The sequence below is a fragment of the Lampetra fluviatilis genome, chromosome 28, assembly GCF_964198595.1.
Source record: "Lampetra fluviatilis chromosome 28, kcLamFluv1.1, whole genome shotgun sequence".
In the NCBI taxonomy this organism is placed as follows: Eukaryota; Metazoa; Chordata; class Hyperoartia; order Petromyzontiformes; family Petromyzontidae; genus Lampetra; species Lampetra fluviatilis.
Genome location: NC_136302.1, coordinates 511150 through 537825, shown reverse-complemented (window position 1 = coordinate 537825; position 26676 = coordinate 511150). Strand labels below are relative to the sequence as shown.

Sequence of the window (26676 nt, the reverse complement as noted above, 5' to 3'; positions counted from 1 at the left end):
CAGACGTTTGTATGCTTGAGTGGAGAAACGAATAGAGGACGGAGTTGTATCGTATACCACGTGGCTGCCCGGATCGGCCGTCGTCCGCTGCGCCGACTGCCCGCCCAGGTGACGCGACACAGCCCCAAGCTGCGGCAGCAATTGCTCCGCAGCCACTTTGATTCGAAGTGCGTGCGCCACACCGGTGGTGACACCATCGGGTCGCTATGGAGGGGGGGTCGGCTTTATCTTAACCTTGCCCACCACTTCCTTCAGCCGAAGAATATTCTGCCGGCTGAATCCGAACCTGTGTGGTTCCTTCATCACAGAGGGGCGATGTCGGGTCGTGAACGCGCAGCTGGAAAGAGGACGCTGGCATTCGTGTAATCAGTGCGTATGATGTACTGTCATGTAATCAGTAATTACACTGAAAGACGCAAAGAGGAGAAACGTGGTTTAGCGAAGGTACACAATTGATGAAAGAAAAGTAAGCGGGACTTGGGTAGGGCATAATGCGAGGCCCTACGCTGCAGCCTACTTAGCTTATGCCTAAATCGGGCACTGCTGGTACCTAACAACAACACCAGCTGTAGCACACATAATATGAATATTTATTTAATACCGGAGGAATCCGACGAGCTATGAAGCATTTTTTTCCCAGATGCCCAGTAGTTTCACAGATGTTCAGTAGGTGAGGCCTTCATCCAGCAGTGGGCTGATCATGGCAGCCAAATTGAGGGAACTGAACCACGTGGACGTCCACAGCGGAGATGGAGCGTGCCTGCGTTTATTATACAAGGGCGTGTGGCCGCCGCTCCCTGGCCAATGCTAATTGCTGGCGTGGCTGACGAGCGTATTTCCTGCGAACTCGGAAATATACACATTCTGAACTTCCCTGTAAAGCAAACAAAACGGAGACGTGAATGTTGCAACTTGTAACGTAAGGTGAACGTAACGCGAACGTGTGCAGTTCAAGCTAAGTAAGCAATCAAATTAGCCGGGTTTGTGTCTCTTGAAGAATGTGCTTTTTGTCACGGTGAGACAACTCTCGGTTGACTCATTACGTTCATGTCACCACATTCTTATGCGCTGACAATCAATACGCACGTGATACACACATGACACATACATGATTCAGCAGTAGCAGCAGTTAGTAGTTGTGCAGTAGATACATGCACTGCTGGGTGCTAATCAGACGCCTCTGCAGCAATATGGTGGTGGCTTCGCGCTCTTTGGATGTTTTTGAAGAGCGATATTCATTCTTTAGTGGCGCTTTATTTGCAGGGTGCCATTGAATGGGATGGAATTATTGGCTCTGCTCTGCTTTTCTCTGGGACTGTACGTTTTAATTGTCATCCCCAGGGAAAGGGTGTGTGGATACATTTGCTTTTCCCTGAGACTGTGGGTTTGAATTGTCCATCCCCAGGGAAGGGGTGGATTGATAAATGTATCCTCCTGCTTACTCTCCTGTTTAGTTCGTTGTCCTTCCCCCGTACCTCCGATTAGCGCGGCTGGCTACGTAGGGTGCGAAAGAAGGTCAACATAAATACATACACACTGCTTGTCCCTTTAAACTTTCCCAGCTAATCACCTTTCACCCCTCCTCCTGCTAACCCCCACTCAGTTGAGTTTTCGGTGTTCCCACTGACCTCATCCCCTCATCGCTCATGTAATGGAGTGCCACGGTGGCGAGATGATAACTACCTCGCCTGGTATATCGGCAGTCGTGGGTTCGAATCCGACGTTGACGTCTGCTGTGTATATTTGGAGTTTGCATGCTCTCTCCATGGATTTTTATCCACGTGTGATTTTTTCCCTGGGTCAACCGGTTTTTCCTCTACATTTAGAAACATGTATTTAAAGTATTTGGCCGCTATAAATTTCCACGTGATATGCCACTTCGTTGAGCTATCATTTGTGGCCAGGTCGCTTCTGAAAGAGAGCTGTATGGCTCAGTGGGCTTTACCTGTAAAAATAAAAATAGTCAGGCCGAGAGAGGTGGGCAATGTTATTTGTGAGTTATGCACACGCCCGGGCTTGTTCTGTATTGGCAACGGCCAGAATGGCGACCCCGGTAATTGTTATCGCCGTGTGTGCCCAGCAACCTTTTGTGAGAGAGAAGCTGGGCGAATCCGGCAGCCGACCATTAACCACGTGCTTGCATACGGGGATGAGCGGTGAATGATGACATCTTATACGCCGATCTTTTTTGCAACGACCCCACATCTGTATGAAATGCGTGTATTTATAGATGAGCGTGATGCTCCGCTGTGCTTGCAGGCACAACTCCAGGAAGGACGGCTACATGGACCTCATGGACCTCAAATGCATGATGGAGAAACTGGGTGCCCCACAGACACACCTGGGCCTCAAGGAGATGATCGCCGAGGTGGACGAGGACTTTGATGGGCGGCTCAGCATCCGGGAGGTGAGTGCTCCGCAGTGCGGGGACTAAAGTACCACTCACTGTGCTTGATACGAGTCCATACAGTCCATAGTAGGCTAGTTTAAGCCATTTCTGATTAATATGGGTTTATACGATCCAGAGTAGGCGAGTGTCAAACCAGTGCTGATTAATGTGGGTTTATACGGTCCAGAGGAGGTTAGTGTTAAACCAGTGCTGATTAATCTGGGTTTATACGATCACTGGCAGAGCCAGTGGGAGGGGGTAGGATCATTGGGGTTTATTAGTAATAAATCGGAATTTTGCGACCCCCACGGCCACTGTGTAGCATATTATTACGTGCCAGGGACTCTATGAGATGATAGGACAATAGTCTGAGTCCATAATTGGCAATAAGTAACGGCAAAGCAGTTATAAGTGACTCAGAATTGTGCACACTTGTGTATACAGTATACGACTTCCCTGAAGGCATACCTTCAGCGAGCGTGATGCCGATCACACACAGTTCGAATTTGACCCTCGATCGATGGCTGCGCCATCGCTGCACACGCGTCGAATTAAAAGCAAGGGATAAGTCCTTACTTACTAACAACTCCTATAATTTTTCATTGATGGAGGGGTTGCCCCCCCCTACCTGAAAATCCTGGCTCCGCCATTGTATACGACCCATGGTTGGCTAGTGTTTAACCAATGCTGCCTGAAAAAAATCACTCCCAGAAGGCTCCGTGGCTGATGGGATGTGGAAAACAAGACTCTCAATTGCTTTACATGTTGAGACATATTTGGGGAGTAGGTGCATTGTATGCTTACTTATGTAATTGCTATGCTGTTGGGTGCAGGTCAATCTTCGCAGTTATTGCCCATACCCTCCAAGCTATACTCTCTGTGGTTGAAGCTGTTAAGGAGAGGTTTATTCATAGCGCTTTGCTTCACACCCTCCACAATATCTGAGTAAGTCTTAAACAACCATTAGCTGGCCAGGTGGCTCAGTCGCAGAGCGAGCAGCTCACGATCGGGAAGGTTACGAGTTCAAATCCTTGTTGGATGCGCCTGACTCAGCCCAAAGTCCTTCCGAGGTCGATCAAATAAGTACCACTTTGTGGGGAAGTCAACAGCCGTTGTCCTTTGGAGAGACTCTCCCCCCCCCCCTGCCATAAGAATGTGTAATATGGACATGCGCACGTCAACGCTCATTCCAACAGGAGCTCACTTTTGATGTTTTAATGGCCATTGAGTTTGGTGCTTAAATGGGTATAAACTAAAACGAAACTTTTTATTTTACCAGATAAGGCCCACTGAGCTATTTACCTCTTTTTCAGAAGCAATCTGGCTATCACAAATTATAGCCCAATGAAGTGGCTTATCATGTGAAAATGTATAGCAGCCAAATATTTTCAAAGCATGTTTCTAAATGTGGAGCGAAAAACCACACGACCACGGGGAGAACATGCAAACTCCAAATATACAGCAGGCGTCAGGGTGGGGATTGAACCCACGACCCTGCATATCAGGCAAAGTAGCTAAAATCTCGCCACTGTGGGAGCATGTGGAGAGGCAGCTCTTAGTGTGGTTTATGTCAGCCCAAATGTTTGCTTAAACGTACCACACAAATAAAAGCCATGCCACAAAGTTTGATTTTGTTTATATATTTGTAATGCGAGCAAGGATTGAGGGGGGGCGGAGTATGGGTCACGTGGGGAGTGGGTGGAGTTAGGGTCACGTGGGAGAGAGGATTTAGGGAGAGAACCGGAAGGGGAAGGGGGAGTTGAGACGGAGTGGGCAGGACGGAGAGAGTGGCGCGGTCGCCACGCGGTGGGAGACGTCGACATCGTTGGCCATCGGTGTCAGACGCAGAGAGCTAGCGGCTGTGGGAGGCTAGCTGTATATGGGGCAGCAGTGAAGCTAGAGAGCGGAGCAGTGGTGTGGCTGCAAGGCGGAGCAGCAGGGAGACTGCCTATCGGAACAGCAGGGAGACTGCATATCGGAGCAGCCGAGGGGCTGTGGAGAAGTCGTTGAGAGGGACGCGGGCCTGAGCGAGACGCCGTGGTATCGGGATTCTACGAACCCAATAAAGGACAACGGAGATCGACATCTGAGAGAGAGTCCTTTATTACATTGGTGTCAGAAGTGAAACGGCATGTCAAAACAGCTCAGGAGGAAGACCGTCCCTGCACCATCTTCTGCAACATCTTCTGACGACGACCTCCCTCCAGCGGCGGCGCTACCGACGATGGAGGAGGAAAGCGGCGCGGGGACGAGCGGGGTTCCGGGCGTGCAGGACGTGGCCGCCTTGGTGGGCCCATCCGCGCGACTGGACGCTGACGACGGATGGCGACAGGTGGCGGCGCAACTGGAGGCGCTGAAGACGGTGTTGGCACAATTGTGCGTCCTTGTGATGCCGGCGACGACTTCGGGGAGGCCCGGCGGGGAACAACGGGCCGGGGCCTTGCCGTCGCCATCAGCCCTCTCGACCACGCGGCACGAAGACGCCATCTTGGGCGTGGCTGAGGAGGAACGGCGGGAAGCCGCCATCTTGCGCCCTCCGCCGCGGGAAGCCGCCATCTTGCACACGTTGCGGAGTGACGCCATCTTGTCGTTGCCGCGCGTGTCACCATCGGAGGAGGACGGCGGAGCAAGAACCCGCAGCTGTCATTTAACAACGGTCAAAGAATTCTCCATCGGCGGCGATTGGAGCGCATTCGCCTGCCGGTTTCAAGCGGCCGTACGCTCCGCCAAATGGACGGACGCGGAGGCCCTGGAAGTCCTACCAACACTTCTCGACGACGAGTCCATCCGGTTCTTCCGCTCCATCAAGGCCGACAAGAAGAAGACGCTACAGGGTGTCTTCGAGGAAATGGCGGATGCGTACGAGCCTCCGGACGATGCCCATCGTAGATTTGTTCAGCGCCAACGAGCGCCTGATGAATCGCCGGTGGTTTTCAGAGGCGCAGTTCTGGAACTGTCGATGGCGGCATACCCCGAGACGGAGCCGGATTTGTTGGAGCCCCTTGTGTTGGGCAAGATGCTGGAATTGTCTAGAGCCCTGGGGATCCCCATGCCGGTGTGCAGCCATGATAAATTGACGTCCCGTGCTGCGGCTAAGTGCTTGGACGCTCAATTTAATTTCCGACGCTGGAAGCAGGTGTCGGCCTGGACGGGGGGCCCCATCGTTGAAGGCGGTGCTACAGGGTGGGATCCTAAGGAGGCGGTCTACGTTCCTGACGACAAGGGTCCGCAGGAGTTGACGGCCGCCTCCGCCCAGTGGCCTGCTCGGGAGGGGACGGGGCCGAAGTCCGGCCCGCCGGCGCGAGAGCGTCGGGACAGAGGGGGTGCCGCGCGCCGGAACGACGTGGAGTGTTTCCGCTGCGGCCATAAGGGCCACTTCACCAGGGACTGTTGGGCTCGCATCCCGGGGCCGCCCCAGCAGGAGGCCTCGACCACGGACGTCGCGCGAAAAGACCCGCCAGGACAGGCAAGTCGGTGCGCATCAGACACCCGGCAAGGCCTGTCACCTCATGCATCACCATCGCCGCGCGGTCCGTGTGTCGTTAACAACGAGGTGCCTCCGATTGACCCGTGTCGCTCGCTGACGCAATGGCGCCGATTGGCACGGAGGGTGGTTGCGGCCGCTACGGGGTCGTCCACGGTACCGGGTTCTATTCAGGGGGTCGAGGTGCGTATTTTGGTGGACTCCGGTGCGTCCGCGACCATTATTTCGGATGTCATTTTCCATCTTTTGGGCATTCCGCCAGGTAGAGTGCGAGTGGTTTATGATTCATGCATAGCGGCGAATGGGGGAAGTATGGGCATTGTGGGCCAGGTGGACGCCAACATATCCATTGGGGGGTTGTCGGCTTCAGGGACCGTTTTGATCTCTAGGTCCCTCGCGGTACCCTGTTTGTTGGGGACTGATTTCCTGGAAAAAATGCCCATTCAAATACGGGTTGATCAAAACTGCATTGATTTACCAGGGGGGCGCAAAATTTCGTTCCTACCGTTACCATGGGGCCGGCCTGCCCCTGTTTGCCAGGTGCAGGCGCTGTCCGAAGTATCTGTTGACATTCCACCTGGTTCGCAGATGCTTATCCCGTTGAGATATCGGAAGCCAGTACCTGGCGTTGAGGGAGCGGCGGGGGTTCTGTTATCGCCATCCACGGCTATAACGGGCGGCTCGGTGCTGGTTGGGGCACAAACGATTGTCCGGCCGGGCTAGCCCCCGTTCTTACAGGTGCTAAATGGGAGTGCGGAGAATGTCAGTGTCCGGGCCGGAACGGTTGTGGCTCACGCCACGACCGCGTTCACGACCCATGACAACCAGGTCCGCCGGGACATGGTAGGGGGGGTTTCGGGGCCTACGGGGCAGGATGACCGTTGGGTTGCCGAGTTATGCGGGGAGAATTCATCCCTGACCGGAGAACAACGGTCCGCGCTTCACGCGCTGTTGCTAAGTTATTCCGACGTGTTCAGCTCGGATGATTTTGACTTGGGACGCACCTCCCTGCTTTCCCACCACATTGATACGGGGTATGCCGCTCCGATTCGGTTGAACTCGCATCGGTTGAGCCCGACGGAGCGGGATCAGGTTCGCGGTGCAGTGGAGGACATGCTAGCCGCTGACATAATATCCCCGTCTAACAGTCCATGGGGCGCGCCGGTAGTCCTTGTGAAGAAGAAGGATGGGAAACTGCCATTTTGCGTCGATTTTCGAAAATTTAACAAGGTGTCCGTCGCAGACGCGTACCCCCTGCCGCGTATGGATGATTCCCTCAATGCGTTGTCTGGGGCGAAGTTTTTTTCAACGCTGGATCTTTCTTTGGGATTCTGGCAGCTTCCCCTCGACGAGTCCTCAAGGGAATAGACGGCTTTCCGTACGCCGCAGGGACTGTTTCAGTTTAATTGCCTTCTGATGGGCTTGAATGCGGCCCCCGCCACTTTTCAGCGGTTGATGGATCTGGTGTTAACGGGTCTGCAGTGGGAGACATGTTTGATTTATTTAGACGATGTCATCGTCTTTAGCCGCACATTTGACGAACATTTGCAGAGATTGGAGACGGTTTTTGCTAGGATGCGCTCCGCCAATTTAAAATTCAAACCGAAAAAGTGTCACCTACTGCAACGATCCGTGCGTTATTTGGGACACATAGTCAGTGCGGACGGGGTGGCCACGGACCCGGAGAAGACGGCGTGCGTCCGCAACTGGCCAACCCCGGCCTCGGTTGGGGACGTACGTCGCTTCCTGGAGTTCGCCTCATACTATCGCAGGTTCGTTCCAAACTTTGCTATGATCGCTAGGCCCTTGCACCTCCTTACGGGTAAGGGTCAAAGGTTCAGTTGGGGTCCGCCGGAGGAAGCGGCGTTTGAGGGCCTACGCGATCGGTTGGCGACGGCGCCGACATTGGACTATCCGGATTTTGATCGACCTTTTATTCTGGATACGGACGCTAGTGACACTGGGATCGGGGCCGTTCTGTCACAGTCCAAGGGCGGCGTAGAACGCGTGGTAGCCTACGGTAGCCGTGTACTGTCCCCGGCAGAAACCCGTTACTGCGTTACTCGCCGCGAACTATTGGCTATTGTCTATTTTCTCCGCCAATATCGGCCGTATCTTTACGGCCGGTCGTTTATTGTGCGCACGAACCATGCGGCTCTGCAATATGCCCTGAGGGTTGAGCAACCATCTGGCCAACTGGCACGATGGTTGGAGACCCTGCAGGAATTTTCCTTCGACATACAATATCGGAGGGGGTCGCGTCACGCGAATGCGGACGCACTCTCAAGATTACCGCAGGGGTCCCCTTGCGCTTGCGCGTCGGGTACGAATAGGTGTACGCCGGTTCAGCTACCCCCTCGGCTTGTCGTGTCAGCTGTCGAGGTGCCTGGGGCTCCGGTGTGCCCAGGACCGGCCGATGGGGTTCTGAACCTGCCGCGCTCGGTATGGATTCGCGAACAATTGCTTGACGACTCGTTGGGGGCTTTATGGAGTCGGGCTGCGAAGGGAGCGGGGAGATTGCTGTCCAGTGGGACGCCGGGGGCCGCTCTCTGGGATGGTTTGCTCATGTGGAGGGAGGGATTGCATGACCGCTGGCATCTGGTAGTACCGTCGTCGTAACGGTACGAATTTATTCGGACTCTGCACGGCGACACTTTATTACATCTCGGGGTGCAGAAGACTTTGTTAACATTGCAGTGAGACTACTTCTGGCACGGCATGACGACGGATGTCGTCGGACACATTCGGGCATGTCCCGAGTGTGCCCGGCGGAAGCCGCCTAAAAACCCTTACGTGCCGCCAGTGCAGTCTATACAAGTGTCTCGAATCAACGAGTTGGTGGCGCTGGATATTTTGGGACCTTTCCTGCCATCCGCTAGGGGTAATAAATATTTGCTGGTCGGGGTGGAATATCTTTCCCGTTGGCCGATGGCTTGGCCCTTACCCGACCAGTCAGCGGCGTCTATCACGGACGCCTTCCTATTTAGATATGTGATGGACAAAGGGGCGCCGGAGAGGCTACTCACGGATCAAGGGCGAAATTTTTCTTCAAAATTGTTGGCGGAAGTGTGCGCTGCTCTGGGAACCAAGAAGGTTCGTACGTCTCCTTACCACCCGCAGACGGATGGCATGGTGGAACGCCTTAATCGGACGCTGTTGGCCATGCTATGTCACACGGTTGACGAGAAACAAGCTGATTGGGACTTGCATATACCTGGGGTACTCTCCGCGTATCGGATGACGCCTCATGCGTCCACTGGGTATTCTCCATTTTTTCTAATGTACGGCCGCGAGAATGTGCCACCGGTGGAAGTACAGCTGGGTACGGGGGCGAAGGGTCCTGTTAAACCTCTCCCCGCATACATTCAGGACACTGTTCGACGCGTCGCCGAGGCACGGGAGGGGGCCCGATTGGCTACTGCCAAGACTCAGGTGCGAAACGAGCGTTGCGCCCGGCGCTCGACCGGTACATGCCCCTGGCGAGTGGGGGACATGGCATGGCAGCACTGCCCGCAAGTGCGGCCGGGGACCTCCCCTAAGCTTCACAAATCATGGCAGGGGCCGGTTAAGCTTATTGAAGTCCCTAACCCGCAATCCGCACGGGTTCGGTTCGGATCGCGGTGCTGGTACGTTCATACGTCTAGGTTGAAGCCCTACGTGGCCCCGCGGACGGATGCGTCATCCCCTGATGTTGCCTTGCCGGTGTCTGTTGCACCCGACGCACCTCTGCCCTTGCCTGTTGACTCTGCAAGCGCGCCTGTCGTGCCTTCTACAGACGAACCAGCCGTGACGCAGGCGGATGTGGCGAATCCTGCTCTGGGTGGGCCTACCACGGCGATGGGGCCACTTGACCCCGCTGCCCCTCCAACCCCACCACAGACACGGTTGCCAGAGACCCCAGACTTGGGTCTCCCTGGGGAACGGGACCTTGGCGTTGACGGGCCTCCAACAGCGGCGGGCGGTTTTACTCCCGTCAATCTTAAAACCCCATCGCGTTCTCGGTCTGTGGGGGGACCGCCGCCCGTTCATGACGGGCCAGCGACCCGCACGCGTTCCAAATCCCTTTCCTTTCGTTGATTGATATTGTTCTTGTTGTTCTTGTTATCGTTGTTATATTCTCCGTTGTCCAGTGATGCCAGATGGTTCCAATATTGCTCGCATTATTTTATTATATTAATTGCAGCCGGGGATGGCTGGGTTTTCATTAGGGGGGGGGTCGTGTAATGCGAGCAAGGATTGAGGGGGGGCGGAGTCTGGGTCACGTGGGGAGTGGGTGGAGTTAGGGTCACGTGGGAGAGAGGATTTAGGGATAGAACCGGAAGGGGAAGGGGGAGTTGAGACGGAGTGAAACAGGAGGAGGCCACGCTGGGCAGGACGGAGAGAGTGGCGCGGTCGCCACGCGGTGGGAGACGTCGACATCGTTAGCCATCGGTGTCAGACGCAGAGAGCTAGCGGCTGTGGGAGGCTAGCTGTATATGGGGCAGCAGTGAAGCTAGAGAGCAGAGCAGCGGTGTGGCTACAAGGCGGAGCAGCAGGGAGACTGCCTAACGGAGCAGCAGGGAGACTGCATATCGGAGCAGCCGAGGGGCTGTGGAGAGGTCGTTGAGAGGGACGCGGGCCTGAGCGAGACACCGTGGTATCGGGATTCTACGAACCCAATAAAGGACAACGGAGATCGACATCTGAGAGAGAGTCTTTGATTACATATTTAAGTAATTTGTTTACTGTGTCTCTACTTTGCATTTGTATCGTGTTTTGTATTCATAATCAACGTTTTTGGGTTTAGATCGCGTTATTTATAAATGTGTCGTAACCCTCCACCACCCGACACGGCCAATCAGTAAAAAAGTGTCACGTTGACAAAAGACAAATTAGTTCACTGCTTTAGCCCACCGGTGTGTTGAAGCGCGAAACCACAACATTTACAATTTGAGTACGACGTTTCGCTGGTAATTGCATCCAGCATCATCGGGCAATTCGCCAGAATGGTAAGGCTCTGCTCTGTCTCCCGTTCTTATATAGAGCAGCAGCAGCAGGGCGACGTCATCATTAACTCATCAGGTGCAAAGATTTGAGGGGGGAGTTATTGTAATTATATACTAGATTAGTAATCAGGCTATTGTTACGATGCGAGTTGTAAATTAGTAATCATTTGGAATGTGTTTTATTGTGATTATGCTACATTAGTAATCAGTTAGTGTTTGTTTCCCTTATAAGGAATTTTAATGTATGTTATTTAATAATACGCTTCCAGGCCGCACTAAGCCTGTAGCTGTCTGAGCGATTAAAGTTATTTCTGTTTCTCTCAATTTCAATCGATTCTCTAATTAGTCTTTGCCAGTAGTAACTAGTTTTACACAGCACTTCAACGTTGTCAAAATCAATTGAGTGTCCCTGTTGGCATGCATGTTCTGCCACTGCCGACAGTTGTGTTTGTGATAATTTAATATTTCTCTGGTGTTCTTTTAGTCTTACAATAACGTTACGCCCTGTCTGTCCAATATAGCATCTGCCACATACACAATTAATCCGATATACACCTTCTGTTGATAATTTAGGTAATTCGTCTTTAGTGCACGTTACTAGTTGTTGAATTTTGTGTACTGTACTAAATCTTACTGTAATGTTTTGCTTTTGCAAAACACGGGCTAATTTGTCAGTTACTCCTGAGATAAATGGTATTTTTATTGTTTTAATAATCTGATCGCTTTCAGCAGTGTTGCTTTGCGATCGTGATTTGGCATTCAGTGCTCTGTTAATTTGAGCATTATTGTAGCCATTCTGTCTTAGTGCTTCTTTAACATGTTTAATCTCTCTCACTAGACTTTCACCATCTGACACTGTTTTAGCCCGATGTATGAGCGTCTTGATAAGAGAGGATTTCTGAGCTGGGTGATGATGCGAATCTGCATTCAGATAGGCATCAGTGTGCGTTTGCTTTCTGTAAACGCTGTGTGTTATGTTACCATTTAGGCCATGCCCAAGTAAAATATCCAGGAACGGGAGTGTGTTATTCACCTCCATTTCCATGGTGAACTGAATGGCCGGGTTTTGTGCATTGAGATGATTTAGAAAATCGTTAAGTGTATCTTTACCATGTGGCCAGACAACCAAAGTGTCATCCACATATCTAAACCAAAAGGATGGTTTTAATGTGCTCGAGGCAAGTGCTCTGGTTTCAAAGTTTTCCATGTACAAATTTGCTATAGCAGGAGATAAAGGAGAGCCCATTGCTGCTCCCTCCCTTTGTTTAAAGAATTCGCCTCTCCATAAGAAGTAAGTGTTATTTAAACAATGGTCTGCGAGTTTCGGAATATCTTTTGGTAAACCTGTATTCTTTACCAGTGTATCAAGTAATTTAAGCGACTCGCTCACTGGAACCTTAGTGAATAGCGAAATCACATCAAAACTCACCAAAATATCATTAGGGTTAAGTTTAATATCTTTGATAATATTCACAAGATGTTCTGAATTTCTTATGAATGATGATGTCCTACCGATGTAAGGCTGTATTTGTTTAGTTACATATTTTGCTAATTTATATGTGGCAGAGCCAATTGTACTGACTATGGGTCGTAAAGGGATGCCGATTTTATGGATCTTTGGTAGCCCATACAGTCTATGTGGTTTTGAAGCCCTTGGCTTAATTAGGAATTGCTCATTTTTTGGGATTAATGAATTTGCAATGATTGCAGTAGTCTTACGTTCCAACGTATTAGTTGGATCTCGTTTAATTTTAATGTAGGTACTTTCCTCTAATAAATCTTTAATTTTATTATCACAGCAGAGCCTCACCATTCTGGCGAATTGCCCGATGATGCTGGATGCAATTACCAGCGAAACGTCGTACTCAAATTGTAAATGTTGTGGTTTCGCGCTTCAACACACCGGTGGGCTAAAGCAATTTGTCTTTTGTCAACGTGACACTTTTTTACTGATTGGCCGTGTCGGGTGGTGGAGGGTTACGACACATTTATAAATAACGCGATCTAAACCCAAAAACGTTGATTATGAATAATATTGGTCGCGAAAGCCTACGTGTTAAAGTGTTTTGTATTGTTGTCATGTTCTGACCTCGCCCCTACTGGACATCTGTAAAAAAGAGCTTTATAGTTAATTGGATCCCACCAGTATACATATTTTGATTCTGTATGTATGTACTTGTGTTGAACTTCTGTCACACCATACGTAGCCAACCGTGCCAATCGGAGGTGCGAGGGGAACATCAAAAACGGTCCCAACCACCCCGTCGTGTTTCCTCTCATCCCCTCCTGTACAGTTCCTGCTGATTTTCCACAAAGCAGCGGCCGGGGAGCTGCAGGAGGAGAGCGGGCTGCTGGCGCTCGCTCGCCTCTCGGAGATCGACGTCTCCGCCGAGGGAGTCAAGGGAGCCAAGAACTTCTTCGAAGCCAAGGTGTGGGTCAGGGAATCATGCTCCCGACCGCTGCGTGGGTTGTCGGCGCACTGTGTCTGAGCTTGCGCTTCTCATCGCCGCCTGCGTTGTCGGCGTGCTGTGTCTGGGCTCGTGCTCCCAACCGCCGTGTCGGTTGCCGGCATGCTATGCCGGGGGGGTCGTGACCCCCCGGGTCCCGGGAAAGCCAGTGCACGGTGCACGCCTCCACGGCTCCTCTGCTCTGATGGGGGTACCAACTTTCTCTCCGCCTTTTTGTTCCTCACAACGAAGAATCAGTTCGGAACGCTCGCAGAGCAACGTAAAATTTTTGCATTGGAGAACAGCCCCATAGGAAACGGTGTCGTTCCAATTTGGTATATGTCAATGATTTGGGTGTTTTTGGTTGTCGAGGGTATAGTTGAGTAATGACAGCAACCCCATGGAAACCAGATTCGTTTGATGTCATTGTATGTGTAATGTAGTAACTCGGCGGGAGACGACTTCACGGGTAGCACACTCTTTATTTCACCAAACTCGTTCACAGGTGACTAACACCCACTTAGTATCTCGGGTGACAAACACCCACTTAGCTACCCTGGCGACTAACGCCCACTGAGCTACTCGGGTGACCAACACCCACTTAGCTACCCTGGCGACTAACGCCCACTGAGCTACTCGGGTGACCAACACCCACTTAGCTACTCGGCGACTAACGCCCACTGAGCTACTCGGGTGACCAACACCCACTTAGCTACCCTGGCGACTAACGCCCACTGAGCTACTCGGGTGACCAACACCCACTTAGCTACTCTGGCGACTAACGCCCACTGAGCTACTCTGGACACTCCCTGCCCGGGGTGTCCGTCTTGACTGTGGGTCCCCAGCCCGACCCACGTGGGCGTCGGACCCCGGGTCCCACAGTCTCGCCTCCGAGCCACACAGGGCCCCGGTCCCTACAAGGACGGCGGGACTAGGGGTCTCGGGGCACTAGGTCTTCAACTCCGTCTTCGATCTTCAACTGGATAACTCTCTCTCCTCGAGTGCTCTCGCGCGTCCCCCTTTATACCCCACCTGCGGACGTCGCTGCGAGCACCCATCCTATTCGACCAATCACTGGGCGCTGGCTACGATCCTGTTTTCCCACATCTCAGCGTGCCTCACCACCCACGCCGCGCCGCCCCGTCATCTGTCACTCCCGGCGCGCGCGTCCATACCACGCCCACAACGCGTGCCCAACCCCGCACCCCGTGCCGCCCCGTGATCCATCACTGTCACAGTCGGCGCACGTCAACACCACCACTACATCACCCCCTACCACATAGCTCGCAGCCGACCCGGCTGCTATAAAAATATACAAACCCCCCTGTGTGCCCCGTAACATAACAACAACAACAAGAACAACAACTAACGTAACAACACAACACAACGCGAACACTACCATCCGCAACCATCAACCAATGCCACCACGACAACAGAACAATATATACAATCCGGCGAGTGACAATACCAATGTGTATGCAGAAAGGAAAATAAATGTTTTTTTTTTTTTTCTCCTCGACTCGTGCAGCGTCCCATTCTTTCCGAGCGTCCCTAGAACGGGACATTACCCCGGCAGAGGGGAACACCGGGCGAGCTCGGTGTCGAGAAAAAAAAAATGTCTTCATGAAAATTGTTGTGCCCTAGCCCGAGTCCGCCTTGCCGGTCCGTCGTACGGCACCAGACGCGGTTGACCGTCCGGTGGTGCCGGCAGTTCAGGAAGACATTGGCCAGGCATCGAGGACCCGTGCGTGCCGCGGGGTTCCGGTTCCCGACGGTCAGCAGCCGTCAAGCCCGAGGCACCTGGGGGTGGGTCAGGTGGAGACACGTGAGGATCAACCTGCGACACATCCCTCCCCAAGTCGACGGTCACATCACACGCCCGGTCGTTACGGCACAGAACGGGGTCACACGGTGCCGCATAGGGCTTCAGTCGGGAGGGGTGCACGTACCAACGGCGTTTTTCCCATTTAATCTGTATACTCTGGGGTCGTGCAACCCGCACAATTTCCACCGGTCCCCTCCAAGGTCTCAACAATTTGGGGGACGTAGCCAACGGTGCATGTGGACAATGCAGCCAGGCCTTATCGCCTGGTTTCCAATCATGCGTATGCTCCCTCCGCCCATGCAATCTCTCGTTCGCGATTTGCCGAGACCGCGAATTCAACCTCGCCGCCTCCCGCGCTTCAGTCAATTTGGCGATATTAAATTTGATGTGGTCTGCCAATTTTGATTTTGCACGTGGCTGGGAAATCCCCAGTTGGACGTCCATGGCCGGATCGGCCTCCCGCCCATACATAAGAAAAAATGGGGAAAACCCCGTCGCCGCATGAGGGGCCATTCGATAGGCCGCGAGTACCCCCGGCACCTGTAAGTCCCAATCAACCTGATCGTCGCAGACCTGTTGGCACAGCATAGACGTAATCGTCCTGTTCAGACGCTCAACCATCCCGTCAGTCTGCGGGTGGTAGGGGGAAGTACGCACTTTCTTTGTACCCAACAGGTCGCACACCTCGCGCAACAAAACGCTCGAAAAATTCTTTCCTTGATCCGTCAGCAAGCGTTCGGGGGCGCCCTTGTCCAAAACATAACCCTGGACGAAGGCGTCCGCCACCGCTGCAGCCGACTGGTTGGCGAGTGGCCATGCCATGGGCCATCGGGTGAAGTATTCTACGCCAACCAGCAGGAACCTATTTCCCCTCGGTGTAGCAGGAAAGGGCCCCAAGATGTCCAACGCAACCAATTCGTTTGTGCGCGAAACTTGAATGGATTGCAGCGGTGGATTAGCTGCCAATGGTGGCGGTTTTCTTTTGGCACACCCTACGCATCCCTTAAGAATGTTCGCCACGTCGTTACCCATCCCCGGCCAATAATAGTCTCGCTGGATTAGGGCGAGCGTTTTGTGAAAACCCAGATGCATGAGCCGTTCATGAGCTGCCAGAACGACCCTACCCCGCATAGCAACAGGCACAACGAGCACGTGACGCCGGGACATGTTGTCCCACTTCATCAAAAGGCCCTGTCTGCACACCCAAGAACCGACCCGCGCATCCCCTACCTCGGGAGCGCCAACTTTCCGACGTAGCGTAAGTAGGGAGCTGTCGGACATTTGGAGACGGCCCCACTCAATGAGGGGCAACGACAACAGCGAATCCCTCCCCGTGGGAGCGTCGACTCCCGGGGTGTCAGTGGCGGCGAGCGCAACTCCCGGGGTGTCGGCGACCGGGGGTTTGCACCGCGCCGATCCCAGCAAACATGCGCAGTCCGTGCACGGTGGCAACCGCGACAAGGCGTCCGCATTTGAGTGTCGCAATCCCTTGCGGTAAATCGTCGTGAATTGGTAGTCCTGAAGGACCTCCAACCATCGGGACAATTGGCCCGATGGCTGTGCCACGCGCATAGCGTATTGTAGAGCCGCATGGTCCGTACGGACCGTAAAATGACGGCCGTAAAGATACGGCCTGAATTGCTGTGTAAAAACCACAATCGCTAACAATTCACGGCGAGTCACGCAATAGCGTTGTTCGGCGGGGGAAAGAACTCTACTACCGTAGGCGACCACCCGTTCAACCCCCCCGACCACCTGTGAGAGCACCCCCCCGATACCCGTGTTGCTGGCATCTGTGTCAAGCAAAAACGGTTGTGTGAAATCGGGGTAACACAAGGGGGGAGCCTGCACCAAGGCGTCACGAAGGGAGCAGAATGCAGCCTCCTCTTCCGCCCCCCAGTGAAACCGCACACCCTTAGCCGTCAAAGCGTGCAGGGGCCTGGCTATGGTGGCAAACTGCTTGACAAAACGACGGTAATAGGAGGCGAACCCAATAAAACTGCGAACCTCCGTGACCGAGGTTGGCGTTGGCCATGAGCTGACGCAGTGCGTCTTAGCAGGGTCTGTCGAGATCCCTGAACGACTCACGATATGGCCCAAATACCTGACCGATTCCCGAAGCAGAAAACATTTAGCCGGTTTAAATTTAAGCTTAGCGGAACGCATCCTGAGGAACACCGCTCTCAGTCGCTGGAGGTGCTCCTCAAAAGTCCGACTGAAAACGATGATATCGTCGAGATAAATCAAACAGGTGTCCCATTGGAGGCCCGACAAAACCAATTCCATGAGTCTCTGGAACGTGGCGGGAGCGGAATGTAAGCCCATGGGCAAACGGTTGAATTCAAATAGGCCACCAGGTGTCCGGAAAGCGGTTTTAGGTTTAGACTCGTTATCGAGTGGCAATTGCCAAAATCCGGAAAGCAGATCGAGTGTGGAAAAAAACTGTGCTCCCGCCAAGGCATCCAGCGACTCATCCATCCTGGGGAGCGGATACGCATCCGCCATCGAGATTTTGTTTAAGCGGCGGAAATTGACACAAAACCGCAAGGACCCGTCCTGTTTTTTAACTAGGACAATAGGAGCACCCCACGGACTAGAAGAGGGCGAAATGATATCGGCCGCCAACATATCATTAACCGCCGATTGCACATGCTCCTTCTCGGCTGGGCTGAGCCGGAAGGGATTCTGTCGAATAGGGGCCGCGTCCCCTGTAGCTATGTGGTGGCGCAACAGGTCCGTGCAGCCGATATCGTACTTATGTTTGCTGAACACGTCAGCAAACTCGAGTAGCAAACCCCTCAATGCTCCCAATTGCACTTTGGACAAGTTAGCAGAACCGGCACACAACGAGTCCAACCACTCTGTCCCCTCATCACTTGGAGGATGCGACTCGACAGTGAAATCTGCTTGAGCCACGAGCCGTTCCTCAACGGGTAGCGGCGCGGCGTGAGCCAGCACCGTTCCCTGCGCAATTACGGCCGGCCGCAACCCCGTATTCAGGACCATTACGAACGGCTCACTGTCCCCTCTCACCATGGTTTGAGCAACCGCTAAGTCGAGGCCCCTTCTGGCCCTGTTAGACGGCCCCAACAGCACTCCCTGTGCCTCCGCACCCACCTCGAGTGGTTTCCTCAACCGAAGGGGTACCAACATTTGCGATCCCGGGGGCACCCGTACAGTCTGAGTTGCCAGCGCCTGCACCGTCGCACAAACCGTGCGTATTTTGGTAGGGCTCGTCAAGAACGCAACCCGCCGACCCGACGGAAGCTCAATGCAGGCCTGATCTATGAGAATTTTGATGGGCATTTTGGACAAAAAGTCCGTACCTAGCAAACAGGGAATGGCCAGCGATGATGATACAAAAATAGGGCCCGCCAATTTGATGTCACCAATGCAAATAGTCGCCCGAATCTGGCCGATGATCCCCAGGGATCCCCCATTCGCCGCATAAAATGGCACGTCCACTGGCAGAAGGGGTCTACTTTGGACGGGAAGAATGTTATAAATAAGGTCCGAAATGATAGTGGCCGACGCACCCGTGTCCACAATCACCCGGACCTCAACCCCGTCAATAAACCCCGTTACCACGGACGACCCGGCCGACGCAGCCACTATCCTGTGGGCCAATTCGGACCATTCGACTGCTTGCGGGCCGTGTACGGACCCCCCTCGCCGAAGTGAACCCCCGGCACCCAGCCGCGAACCCCCCACCGCCAAGCGGCGACCCGAACGTGCCGTGTATGTGGACCGAGCGTGTGAGGTGCCGCGACTTGCCGGGTTTTGTTGGGATGACTTGTGGGCCTGGTCGTCGTCCCGACGTGGTCCTGTGGCGTGCTGACGCGGGGCCCGGCACCCGGCTGCGACGTGACCCCGAAGGCCGCAGTTGTAGCAGACGACGAGGGACGTCGTAGGTTTCGGTTGCTCCAGCTTGCGGGATGAACGTGTGGGCGAACGACCTCCCGTTCTCCACTCCCCCGGACGCGATGCAGCGAAGGCCTGCTCCTGATCCGCAGCTGGCTGAGGTTCGGCGATCGTGGCGGCCAGTGCCGCGTTCCCCGCCAATTTGCAGACGACCGCCGGCTTGCGCTTGAGGACCTCGTACGCGTGAATGCTCGTGGCGATCGCCAGGGAGCAGATATCCATTTCGTCCGCCACATTGATGGGGACCCCCAACTCGTAGGCCAACGCCAGCAGCTGCTCCGTCACCATGGCGTCCTTCCCCTCCTTGTCCATGCGGGGAAAAGCTGCGTCCGCCAAGGCGAGCAGCGCCGTGCGATAGGCGAGCGTCGTTTCTCCAGCCACCTTTCGCCGATCGTAGAACTGGTGGCGACAGGTGGAGGGCGGCCCGAACACCTTCGCCATCAGGTGTCGTGCGGCCTGGAGCGTAGAGCGGGACGACCTTGCAGCAGATGTGAAGGCTGCAAGCGCGTCGTCGTCGAGCATCGCTGGCAACGCACGCAGGGCAGTGGTGTCGGACCACCCCGACATTTCCTGATGAGCGAGGAACCTTCGTTGGAAGGCTCCCCAGTCGCCCCCATCCGCCTTGAACGCCGACAGCGCGGGCAATCTTTGCTGGAGGACCCGATCGTCGTCGACGTCGGAGAGATTTTCCCGCGCTCCGCTGCAGTTGTGTAAAATGTCGGCTCGGTCGTCAGGCGCAAAATGGAGAGCTCCGGCGCGCGCTGATGACGTGGGCTGCGCTGAGCGGAGGTCTCCGGCCACGTGGTGTCCGTGCTTCCCGCCAATCGATGGCGGCCCCTCAAAAACGGCGGCAACTTCAAGACTTTTAGCGCGAAGCGCCTTTTGGCGGGATCCCTCCAACCTCGCTTTCTCCACCAACCCCGCAGCCGTTTTTTCGCTCGCCGGAACGGAGATGTCCGCCTAGACAGCGGCGGCGGCGAGTAGCAACTCCGCCAACCGGGAGTGTGCGTCTTGGAGGCTGGTGTCGGAGGCGAGCGGAGCGTCGGCCATCACCGCGAAGTGCTGCATCGGCGGCAACTCCTCGTCCTTTCCTCCCGAGGTTGGTGTCCCCGGTACGCCGTCGTCTTCCCGACCTCGCTCGTGGGTACGGGTAGTCTTCCTCGTGTCCATTCTTCTTGAAGACAGGTTTACTTCTGACGCCAGTTGTAATGTAGTAACTCGGCGGGAGACGACTTCACGGGTAGCACACTCTTTATTTCACCAAACTCGTTCACAGGTGACTAACACCCACTTAGTATCTCGGGTGACAAACACCCACTTAGCTACCCTGGCGACTAACGCCCACTGAGCTACTCGGGTGACCAACACCCACTTAGCTACCCTGGCGACTAACGCCCACTGAGCTACTCGGGTGACCAACACCCACTTAGCTACTCGGCGACTAACGCCCACTGAGCTACTCGGGTGACCAACACCCACTTAGCTACCCTGGCGACTAACGCCCACTGAGCTACTCGGGTGACCAACACCCACTTAGCTACTCTGGCGACTAACGCCCACTGAGCTACTCTGGACACTCCCTGCCCGGGGTGTCCGTCTTGACTGTGGGTCCCCAGCCCGACCCACGTGGGCGTCGGACCCCGGGTCCCACAGTCTCGCCTCCGAGCCACACAGGGCCCCGGTCCCTACAAGGACGGCGGGACTAGGGGTCTCGGGGCACTAGGTCTTCAACTCCGTCTTCGATCTTCAACTGGATAACTCTCTCTCCTCGAGTGCTCTCGCGCGTCCCCCTTTATACCCCACCTGCGGACGTCGCTGCGAGCACCCATCCTATTCGACCAATCACTGGGCGCTGGCTACGATCCTGTTTTCCCACATCTCAGCGTGCCTCACCACCCACGCCGCGCCGCCCCGTCATCTGTCACTCCCGGCGCGCGCGTCCATACCACGCCCACAACGCGTGCCCAACCCCGCACCCCGTGCCGCCCCGTGATCCATCACTGTCACAGTCGGCGCACGTCAACACCACCACTACATATGCAATGGAATGATTGAACGGACTGGTAAACCACACAAACGGGAACAGGACTTTAATGCAAGCAAGTATTTTCCTTATTAAGAGCCAGAATACCAGTCATGGATATGCAACCGGTGTTTGGTACAACTTATGAAACTTTTAAGTTTTATAAGTTATTCATCATAAAGCAAATCAATCAGGCAATGCTCTGAATGCAAAATCAATCAACATAAAACAACCCAATATCAAACAGTAGTAAAAGGTGTAGTGTGCAAATTCACAGAAACTAGTAGGAGGTACTCTCTTTTATTCTGGCCTTCCCAGCCTTAGGGGATAACCCCATACTGGGTCGGGACAGCCAACATGCTGCCAGACCCACAGCTGGAAGAGGCTGAAGATCGCAATGACGATGTATTTAAAAGCTTTATTACAACTATGTACAATCCACTGTATCGAATTGCCGAACAGTACCAACAACAACCCGCACGAGGAACATTGCCGTGAATACAGGGTATTTTACAACACCTTAAACCATGGAATGTAACGATCGTGAAAACTTTGCATGACCCTTCCATTATATTTCAAAACAAGGGTCCGTAGTTGCCGGACCAAGTCTTGTTCCTCAATTACCGGTGCTGTGGCAAAGGACTTTTCCTAGTGCTGCTTGCATCAATCCACTGCCATTTCTTTCTTGCTACGTCGCAGCCCATTTTTGCCTTGTCTCCCTCCACCACCCGGCCGATCAGTCTACAGGTTAGGTGGTAAACCTCGGTAGGCGTCATGTAGGTACCTTGGAGCATCAGACCTCTCGCCTTCCACAAGGCTTCTTTTATAGCCCCCACAACGGCCCATGCCTGGGCCCAAGCCCTTCCTGCTTTCCGCCTAAAAACTCCAAATAACATTTGGCATTGTGAACTTGACCGGATAAAACCGGGCTAGCAAAGGCTGGCATATGCTCCCACACCTCCAGCGCAAAGGGGCATCGCACAAAACGATGACTCGTGTACTCGTCCGAATTACAGCCCCTTGGGCATTTAGGGGTGCGGGCCATATGGCGGGAATGCATAAACACCCTGCATGGCAACCTGTGCCAGGCCGCCAACCAAGGCCCCAGACGCCACGTGCTCCCATATTTGATGGTGGAGGGCACTCCATGCGCCTGGTACCTCTGCACAAGTTTCCTTTTGCCAATCTCGACAAGGACACGCCGCGGGTGCCACGACTCCCTTACCAGGGTCGGTGCGTATTCTGCGATGTACTTGTTTAGCGTGGCACATAGCCACTCTTGCGCCCAGGCAAGGGTGCTTTCCGCGAGGCAATGGAGCCATCCCTAATCTACGAAGGAGCCAAACAAAAATCATAGTCAGGGTACGCTTAACGTTAGGGGCTCCCCTCCCACCGTTCGTAGGGTGTTTGTAATGGTCTCCCTCTTCACCCAGTCCATCCCGCCTCCCCAAATGAATTCGAAAAACAATGTCTCCATACAATGCAACATTTTCACGCCTGGCGGGAAGATGTGCGCCAGGTAATTGAGCATAGGAAGCATTTCTACCTTCAACACCAATATCCTCCCTTCCATGGTGAGGCTTCTGGTCGCCCACCTGGCCAGCCTGCCCTTCACTGCCCTTATTTTTTCCTTCCATTTCTTTTTCGCAGATTCCTGTCGATAGGTGACCCCTAGGATCTTAATCCGTTCTTCTTTCACTCTTAGTTATGTTGGCCGACCTTCAAAAAGCCCAGGGTCTCCAAAAACCATCATCTCGCTCTTATCCAGATTAATCCTGGATCCTGAGGCCAAATGAAAAAGTATTGCAAGTTCCAGTACCTCCCAAACCAAGGAGACATCCCTGCAGAACACCACAACACCAGCCATATACATTGATATCTTTGCCTGTTCCCTACACCTCGGGAAGTGCACCCCTCAAATTCTCTGATTGGCTCTGACCGGCTGGTCAAACGGTTCCATGCACATGACGAATAGGATTGGCGACATAGGGCACCCCCGTCTCACCCCGATCTAACCAGGACTGCTTCAAAAAGGATCCCGTTTATCAAAAGCCTGCTAAAGAGATTACTAAATAGCTTTTTCATCCACCCACCTAATCGCTCTATCCCCATGCGTGTGAACACCGAAAACAAATAATCATGCGATATGCGGTCAAAAGCCTTCTCCTGGTCTAAACTAATGAGCCCCAGTGGTCCTCCCCCATCTACCATGGTCTCTAGGACCTCCCTTAGTAACATAAGATTGTCTGAAATATGCCTACCTGGGACCGCACATGTCTGGTCTGCATGTATTAGTTCCTCTACCACTTTCCCTAGTCGTGCTGCGATGGATTTGGCTAAGATCTTATAGTCCGTATTTAATAATAATAATAGTTCAATTTGTAACGCGCGCAAATTTGCAGACGTAGTGGCCGCAACTCAGAGGCGCGAAGCCAAGCTCAGAGTCGCTCGAAAGCATGATTGTAGAGGTGAGTTTTTAAGTCTCTCTTGAAGGAGGCGATTGAGGTGATGCTGCGAATGTGCAGAGGGATATCGTTCCAGACTGTTGGGGCTGCCACCGAGAAGCGGCGCATAGACATGACCATCCTGGATCTTGGTATCAAGAGGAGGTCGTGAGTTGCGCTACGCAGGCATCTGCCGTGTGCTGAGCTGCAAGTTGTCAATAATGAAGAAAGGTACGGCGGGCAGGCGGATATGAAGGCATTGTGGCAGAGGCAGGCGGTCTTGTATGTGACCCTACTGGCGATGGGTAGCCAGTTGAGAGCACGGAGACAAGCTAGTGAGTCGAGACGGGGATGAGTGTGGGCAATGACGACGCGTGCGAGGTTGTTTTGTAGTCTTTGAAGTTTCTTTAGGTTGCCAGCGGAGGTCCGGACTAGGACGGAATTGCAATAGTCAAGGCGAGACCCAACTATGCAACGTGCCAATGTGTTGGCAATTTCAGTAGTGATGAGTGGACGTATGTGTCTGAGAGCCTTCAGGTGAAAGTTACATGAGCTGATGATATAGTTGGTTTGACGGTCGAAGGATAAAGTTGAATCTAGGATGACACCGAGGTAGCTGAAGTGGTCGGTGAACTTGATGCTGTGACCGAAGATGTGTATGTGTGTTGGGAGTGCTAATGAGTTGAGACGTTGCTTGGTACCTAACATGATGGCCACTGACTTTTTCGGATTAAGGGCTAGGTTGTGTGCAGTGAACCATTGTTGCACGGCGGTGGTACATTCCGAGAGCCTCTCGAATCCAGATGCATTGCTAGAATCGATGGCGGTGAATAGAATCGTGTCATCCGCGTATGAGTGATGCTTAACACCGAAGCTTGCGATGAGCCGGCCGATCGGGGAAGTGTAGGCTGTGAAGAGCAGGGGACCTAGTACAGAGCCCTGGGGAACCCCGCATAATGCTATTGTTTCAGGCGATGTGGACATGTCCACCCTGACTGAAGATTGCCGGTCAGAAAGGTACGAAACTATCCACTTGAGTGCTGAGCCGCATATACCGAAGTCGGATTTCAGGAGGGAAGTAAGGAGCGAATGGTTGATGGTGTCGAAGGCTGACGAAATATCCAGACTTACAAGTGCAACAGTTGAGCCGGCATCAATGATCGTTAAAATGTCATCGAGCACTCTAGTGAGTGCTGTTTCTGTGGAATAGTTTTGACGGTAAGCTGACTGGAAGCAGCAGTAGTTTGCGGAGGAGGTGATGTGTGGTTTTAGCTGGGCAAGGGCTAGTCGTTCAAGGAGTTTAGAGAGGTTCGAGAGGTTAGTGATGGGACGATAACTAGATGGGTCATCCGGGTCTAGACTTGGTTTCTTTAACAAGGGAGAAACCAGGCCAGGTTTGAGGTTGGACGGAAAACACCCCGAAGAGAAGGAGGCATTTGCGATGTTCCTGATCATGATGGCGAGTTCCGGAGCACATTGCTTGAACAAGGAACCTGGGAGCACGTCGAGTGGAGATGACTTCAAATGAAGTGATTCAATTAAAGAGAAAACGTATTTTGTAGACACCGGCTTTAGCGTAATTAGAAGAGTGTCTGGGTTAGTGCTTACAATTTTAGGTACCATGAGCGGGGTACAATGGTGCGATGTGTCGGTAGACGTGCACGAGTTTGCGACGGTGATTAGCTTGTTGGTGAAGTAAGTATTAAAAGAGGTGGCAATTTTCAGTGACGCAAGGGGATCGCTAAGGTGAGGGACCATGGTGCTACCAGGATGTAGAAGATTTTTTAGGGTTATCCATAGAATGCGCGGTTTTCCGGTGGCTTTTTTGATGCGTTCCTCAATGTAGGAGGAACGTGAGACTAGGATCAGTTTGTTAGTTTTCCTGCAGGCGACTCTGTAAGCAAGTCGATCAGCAGGTAGACCACTGCGGGATGCGATACTTTCAAGGCGCCTCCTGGTTCGCTTAGCAATGATGGCATCTCTTGAGAGCCAGTGAGTGTCGTGGGAAGACTGCCTAGCGGTTCGTGATTTTAATGGAGCTAGTTTGTCCAGCGCCGCCCTCATGTCAGCTTCTAGTTGGAGAGCGATGATGGGGATAACATTGAAAGCGAATTTGCAAGGAGGTGACGAAAAGCAGAAAACTCAATACCCTTAAAATTACGCAAGTTGCGGGTGAATTTGATGGTGATTGGCTTGGGAAATTGGAGGGAAGAAAGTATGAGGCGGTGGTCGGAGTAATCAGTTTGGAAAACTCCCAGTGCAGTGATGCGTCGGTGCTGGTCAGGTTCCAGAACCAGGTCGAGCATGCTCTCAACGTTTGTTGACGAAGCTCTGGTGGGGCCTGAGTTTGTGATGACCAGGTTATGGCAGGCCAAAGTTGACTCAAGGTGACTATCGATGGAGACTGGCGTATTTCTGGGGCAATTAAAGTCACCTGTAAGCACGAGCCTGTGAGATGGGTTAGGAATCAGATATAGGAATTCCGAAAGCCCATTTAAGAAGGTGTTGATGCTGCCATCTGGAGGGCGATAGATGGAAATTATGGAAAAGCACTCGTTGTTAGTAATGTAAAGGAGAGCCGACACAAGATTGCAGGGGTCTCGTCCTTTAATCCTTTTCTTCCATCCACACCTGTCCCCAGCCGTCCCAATATCGTTCCCGCCAAAGGCCCCCTCTTCCCGCCCGTTCTCTCCTTATATCTCCTCGATCACCCCTCCCACTCACCCACCTATTGGTGGGAATCCTTCCCCTGACACCCCTACATCACCCCCCCCCCCCCCCCCCCCGGAGAAAAAACAACCGTCCTCGGTTCTGCCTCCCCCATGGACCATTTAAGTCTCCCCATGCCTCCCACCACTGACAGTGACGACAGCCCTTACCCCCCCCACAACCATACAATGCACTATAACACAACGAAATCAATTGCGCGGCCTGCCCAGGTCTCCAGCCAGCATCCCGTAACAGCCCGGACATCTACAGGCAGCAGATGACCGTGGCGGCCCCCTCCTTCGAAGGCCCTCTCGTCGGGGTCCCTGGTTCGGTGGTGCCGGTGTCGCCTTGCCTGGCGCCGCTGTCTCTCCGGCCCCCGCTCGTGCCGCCGCTCCGTCAGGCCTCACATGGGGTGCTGTAGGTGACAAGGGAACACAGGGCACCGAACC

The 26676-nt window shown here is 53.5% G+C and overlaps 1 protein-coding gene across 2 annotated transcripts in view; it reads left to right on the top strand.

Annotated features, from left to right (window-relative positions):
* EFHD1 (EF-hand domain family member D1) overlaps nt 1-26676 on the top strand; it is a 56444-nt gene that overhangs the window by 1492 nt on the left and 28276 nt on the right. For both annotated transcript variants that reach the window (XM_078869839.1, XM_078869840.1), the window contains exons 2-3: nt 2260-2407; nt 13153-13287. In XM_078869839.1, the coding sequence (XP_078725965.1) occupies nt 2260-2407; nt 13153-13287 (283 nt within the window). The remainder of the gene's footprint in view (nt 1-2259; nt 2408-13152; nt 13288-26676) is intronic.